Source organism: Triticum urartu, chromosome 3, assembly GCF_003073215.2.
Source record: "Triticum urartu cultivar G1812 chromosome 3, Tu2.1, whole genome shotgun sequence".
NCBI classification, from domain to species: domain Eukaryota; kingdom Viridiplantae; phylum Streptophyta; class Magnoliopsida; order Poales; family Poaceae; genus Triticum; species Triticum urartu.
This window is the reverse complement of record NC_053024.1, coordinates 562,147,603-562,153,457: the sequence shown is the minus strand read 5'-3', so window position 1 is coordinate 562,153,457 and position 5,855 is coordinate 562,147,603. Positions and strand designations below refer to the sequence as shown.

General features: G+C 51.7%; 1 protein-coding gene across 1 annotated transcript; it reads right to left on the bottom strand.

Moving 5' to 3' along the window:
* Window positions 1–1,209: 1,209 nt before the first annotated feature.
* On the bottom strand, window positions 1,210–5,188 carry LOC125545005 (receptor-like serine/threonine-protein kinase SD1-8). Its single transcript, XM_048708828.1, has 6 exons — window positions 3,751–5,188; window positions 2,661–3,007; window positions 2,364–2,574; window positions 2,031–2,268; window positions 1,798–1,948; window positions 1,210–1,704 (listed from the first exon to the last, which is right to left on the bottom strand). The coding sequence occupies exons 1-6, from the start codon at window positions 5,186–5,188 to the stop codon at window positions 1,411–1,413; spliced, it is 2,679 nt and encodes an 892-aa protein (XP_048564785.1). The 3' UTR covers window positions 1,210–1,410.
* Between the last annotated feature and the right edge of the window lie 667 nt (window positions 5,189–5,855).

Below are 5,855 nucleotides of genomic sequence, written 5' to 3'. Positions count from 1 at the left end.
TGATGTGGTGGACCGGAGTAGCCCAGCGCCTGCGCCGGAGGACGTGAAGGAGCGGGAGTCGGCCCAATGGCTGGTGGTGGGCGAGGGTTTGGCCCTCCCGTGGTAGCGACACCAGGTGCTGTCGGAGGAACGCCCGCCATGGGGCGCTCAAACGTCGCGGCGACCGCCGCGTAGGAGCGGGCGACCCCGGCGCAGGGAGGTGATGCTGGAGTTGGAGACGGCGTCCGTGAGGTGTGCAGAGGCTTGGCGGCGATCGAAGGATCTGCGTCAGGATACGAGGACGAGGACGAAGCGGTGAAAGGAACTGCTGCAATCGCGGCCTGATGGTTACCAAAACCTGCCCAGATTGCCTTCATGCGCGTCCTCAGAAAGGCCCAAGAAAATACATCTTGGCCTGCGTCCTTTTGTGCATGCATGGGCCCAAAGCCCGAGGACAGTTGAGTTTGAATTCCCTGCGATCTCGCCACCGGACCCGGCACCTGAACGACGTCAGATCTCGGCGATGCATCTGACGCCGGCGGGCATTGCCGGCTTGCCGCGGAGGGGTTCTTCCTGGCCGCGTCAATGAACTGTCCCAGCACCGGCGGGGGCGTCGCCCGGCGCGGCGGCAGGGGTCCACGCCAAGGCCCCAATCGTAGCTGTCGGGCGACTCTCAGCCCGGACGGTGGGGACACAGGTTTCCGGCCGGAGAGCACCGGGGCCGCCGATCTCGACAGCGACGCCGAACCAACCAGCTCCGAGCCCTCCGCATCGGCGATCCTCTCCTGCTCCATGCAAGATGGCACACCCGACCCTGGCGACGACGACGACCGGTGTTCCCAGAAACGAGATGCCGGCGTCGGGAATCCCGCATCGTCCCAGAACTCCTAGACCAGCTCCGCCTCAGTTTTCTTCTTCCGGCGAGACACCGTGTTCCACTCCCCGCCTCCAACATCCTCCCCAAGCACCTCAAGGGCCAGCTGCACACCAACAGTCGGCGCATCCTCCTCGTCGGAGGAGCCAACGTCCGATCTCAGGCATGAGAATCTTGAGCCAGACAAGCTTCCCGACGCCGGCGACATCGCCGGCCCAGCAGAGGCCGGCGGTGGCGCAAGGGTCAGCTGCCTGCCCCGGGTACCCATCAAAAGTGCAAGGATCGATTACAAGCTTGTGTTCTTTTTTGCCCTGATAGCTTTATTAAAGATAAGCTAAGAGATGACCCATTGTAGATATTTTTCTTTGTCATCTCTAAATTACATGCAAAACTTAAGATAAAACTATCTTATCAACCATTGTACATGCCCTTACAAGTTCTTCTTTATGCATGTAATAAATATAGTTTACAAGAGATCGTGGCGAGTATTGAAATAAAATTGCCTTCGCCAAACTACTCCACTATAGCAAGAAAGTGAAAAGAATTTCTACTCCAAACTACCTATCGTTCATTGCATCCCCTGTAAAAATGGTTCCAGTGTGGGTTTGAGAATAATCCGTGTCCGTGCTCCTCCCAATATTTACCCCAGGCTCATTTGGCTCTGGCAATGTTGCATTCTCACTGCTCAACATCATGACAACGGAAGACATCAATGGCCTGTTCTTAGGATGCACTTCAACACATAGGAGAGCAACCTGTATGCATCTGAGCACCACACTGTAGTCAATCGAGCCGGCCATTGCTTCATCTAGTAAATCCGCAGTCCGACCTTCTTTCCACAACTTCCACGACTAAAAAGGATCAACATAGTTGTACATTAGTAACATAAAGTAACAAGCGATCAAAGATCATTAACTTTGACAATTAATCATGTTGGTACTTACACAACCAAGGAGGCTCAGATCAAGCTCATCATCATAAAATCCACGATTCTTCTTGCCAGTGACAATCTCTAGCACCAGTACACCGAAGCTATAGATATCGGATTTCATAGAGAACACGCCATCCATTGCATATTCTGGAGACATGTAGCCGCTGAAGACCACAATTTCACTAGTCAGCGTGAAAGCTCATTTTTGGAATATATGTACATATTGGTGACAAGATAAATACTCACTATGTCCCGATGACCTTTGTGGTATATGCAGTTGTCTGATCACCTCCAAACATTCTTGCAATACCAAAGTCTGAGATTTTGGGAATCATGTTCTTGTCTAGTAACACATTGCTTGCCTTTAAATCCCTATGGATTATCCTGACCCTTGAATCCTCATGGAGATATAGCAAACCCCGTGCAATCCCCAGAATGATCTCAAATCGGTTCTTCCATCCTAGTAGCTTGCGCTTTCCTTCATCTGCACAACATTTCAATTGATGTAAATACATCGTAGATGCAATGCCAGCCGAAGTAGTTAGAAGTTGTTTCCGTAAAATAAACAAATGAACCGACCAAATATGAACGTGTCTAGGCTGTTGTTGTGCATGAACTCGTACACTAGCATTCTCTCTTGGTCGTCGATACAGCAGCCTAGCAGCCTCACGAGGTTCCTATGTTGAAGCTTTGCTATCAGTTTTACCTCGTTCTTGAACTCCACAACCCCCTGTACTGATTTCTTGGATAACCTTTTTACTGCTACTTCTTGTCCATCTTCAAGTTTTGCCTGTTCATCAGTTTGCAGGTATGTTAAAATCTACTACATCAGTAAAAAAAGAAAGATGTTCTACCGTTGCTTGATTCTTATCCTACCATATAAACAGGGCCAAATCCACCTTGTCCTATCTTACTATCCGCAGAGAAGTTGTCTGTTGCAGCTAGAATCACTTCTAGATCGAATAACGGAAGTTCAAGATCTTTTTCGCTGCTCATCCTGCTCTCATTGAGCTGTCGATCCTGTGCTGTGCTCAGCGCTGAATGTTTCCTGACCCCTAGGGGAAACACGTCGCCCCTTGTACTTGGTGGCATTCCGGTCTGACGCTTTGTGATCGCCTTGGTTCTCAAGAAATAGCAGCAGGCAACCGCCACCATGAGAAGCACGCCGAAAATAGTGGCGACGACGGGGATCGCCACGTTCCTTTTCGGACGTTGACTGTTAGCTGAAATAAAACAGCGGTGAACATGAGGTAAGCCTGTCTAACACCGCAGCATTATGCTTGTTCGCATTGAGTAGTTATTAACTATTTTAGTGTTCGCCACTTTGAAGCTATCATACGCATGCTTTTTATAATTATTAGTGTTCGCCACTTTGAAGCTAGTTCGTGTTGCACGTTTGATCTTTGTTTGATGTTGTGGACTGCACTGCGCCTAATCCAGCGATTGTGAATATGTGATACAGACATCCTACCAGTAGAAGAATCAATTGCTATTTGCAAATTTATACCCAACGAATGGCTGAGGGCTACTGGGCCCATGCAAATCTGCTTATATTTGACATGTATGCTGCGGCAAATGAATTCACAATATAATCTTCAATTGCTTCTCCTCTTGTGTTATCAATGTTCTCACCAGTTCATTCTATTGCATAAAATTTACAGTTATATATCTGCCTTTCAAAAAAAAAAATGCTCTCATCAGTTCAGGCGTCTAGTTGAATTGGCTGGTGCATATAGAATCCAAATGGTATGAAATGAAAGCGGTCTTTTAAGATAACATAGCAGCAATATAATCATGAAATTCAACAAGGTTACTCCCTCCATTCAAAATATTTGAACTAAAACCACGACACTTATTTTGAAACGGAGAGAGTAACAGAAAACTGCTCATAATGTGATTTGCTACTAATGTTAAACTGCAGAATATAACTGAAGAAAAGCTTTAATAAATATGTGGAAGTCCTAACCTGCGGCTTTCAAGGCGTCGATCTCGAAACGTGCGAGCCGGATGTACACATCCTGCACGACCACCGGGTACTGCCTCATGTCAAGCAGATCCACGCCCCAAACGACGCACCCGTGGCTGACTCCCCCGCTGATGTTGGCGGCGGCGTACGCCGTGCAGCTGCAGTTACCCAGGCACAGCTGCCTGCACTCGGCCAGGGTCATGTCGGGGCGCACCGTCGCTTCCGTCGCCTCCGGCAGCTTCATCCGGTTCACCGGCCAGAAGCCGTCTCCAGCCCCACAGCTCAGGTTGGCGCTCCTGGTGCAGCCGCCGGACCAGCCCCTCTGCTCCCACTGCTCCGGCGACCGCGGCTTGAACCCCGGCAGGCAGCTGCACCTGGGGGGCTGGCCGACCTCGCACACGCCGAAACCGAACGCCCCGCACTTGTAGTAGCTGTCGCACGGGTCGCTGGGGTGGTACCAGTAGCTGCTCCACGCGCCGTTGCCCCACACGTAGCTCTGCAGCTGCCCCGTCGCGCCGTCCAGGATCAACCGCGACAGCGCCGACGGGTCGCTGACGTAGTAGGCGTAGTACGTCTCCTCGGCGTTGGACACGACCTTGAACGTGTAGCCCTCGGCGTTGAGGTTCTGCACGCCGGTGAGCACCACGCCGTTCCACGGCCCGCTCGCGTAGATCCTCTCCGGGCCGCGGAAGAGGAAGAACTCGGGCAGCCCGCCCATGACCAGCTTGAACGTGTAGCTCCCCGGCGAGGGGTCGGTCGGGCTTCTACACGACGTGATGTTTCTGGCGATGCCGCTCCTGAGGTCCACCCCGAGCTTCATGCCGGGGAGCATCGTGTCCGTCGGGTAGTCGAAGCTCTGCCACGCCACGCTCTGTGGCGAGCCGCTCCCGTCAGAGCTCAGGACGAAGTTGCCGTCGTCGAGGAGCTGAGCGGTGGTCTTGGCGGTTACGTTTCTGGTGGGCGCCGGGGAGGACCAGACGGTGGCGTTCCGGCCGTCGACGATGACCAGGCGGCCGTCTGGGGAGAGCTTGAGGACGCCGGGGGAGCTGACGACGGGGCTCTGGCGGTTGGCGACCCACACGACGGTCTGTACCGGGATGGCCGCGTACCAAATGCCGAGGTAGGCTCTGGCATCGGAGCTGCCGGGCGGGTTGTAGAAGCCGAGCCTGAAGATTCCACCGGCCGAGACCAGCGTCTGGTTGCCGGTGATGGACGCGGCCTGGTCGATGGTGTCGGTGGCGATGGAGACGGAGAGGCAGGTGGCGGCGAAGACGACGAGGAGAGCGCGCGCAGGCGCCCTCATCCTCTCTCCTCGCTCCCTCTCTCTGAAATCGGGCGCCCCGCCAAATACGAGAGTAATCTGTGATCGGAAGACGGCCGGCCTGCACGAGCGCGCGGTGGGTATCGTGCGAGAGAATGGATAGTGGTGGTAACCCATGAACTTCAAATCAGCGTGACAGCGTGGAACAGCAGTGAGAAGTATCGAGTATAGAGGTCAACGTTAACCCTCCGGAACAGCCGGTTTTCGCGCGAGTTGGCGCTGCTCAGGGCCAGTCTGGACAGTGCGCAGGGTAATCACAAACTTCAACGGATCTGCCTCGATGGCACATGTTCGATATTGTGCCTATGCAAAATATTGCGGTGTCGGATCCGAATATTGCGGCAGTGGTGCACATGCAAGAGAATGTATCTGGAGCAACCTGTGCGTCCAAGTTAAAAACACTATATTTTGCATAGGCATAATATATGCAGAATGATGTAAAGGGGTGTCATGATAACACCTCTTAAGACCTTATTCTGACTAGTATAATGCCCGTGCGTTGCCATGGGCTTTTGAAATATTTTGCTGATTGGAGGTGCCCGTGCGTTGCTAAGAGCAAATGCTTGTAAATAAATCAAACCAACAATTATTTTGAAAAAATGAAATAGATGATTAAATAAATAATACTTGATTCAGACATATATTTTACATTGCAAAACCACCATCTCTTCCATTGTTTCTTCCCTAAATCAATCACATCTAACGTTTGTAGGTAACATGAATATGCATGAAAAAACAAGGTGATTTTATAAATTTATGAGTTACTCATGAGTTGTCCTCTTAA

Coding starts and splice junctions, on each gene's coding strand:
- LOC125545005 (XM_048708828.1), bottom strand. CDS start 5,188: ATGGGTTACCACCACTATCCATTCTCTCGCACGATACCCACCGCGCGC. Junction 1,949..2,030: donor ACAAAGGTCATCGGGACATA/GTGAGTATTTAT, acceptor TGTGGTCTTCAG/CGGCTACATGTCTCCAGAAT. Junction 1,705..1,797: donor ATCTGAGCCTCCTTGGTTGT/GTAAGTACCAAC, acceptor GATCCTTTTTAG/TCGTGGAAGTTGTGGAAAGA.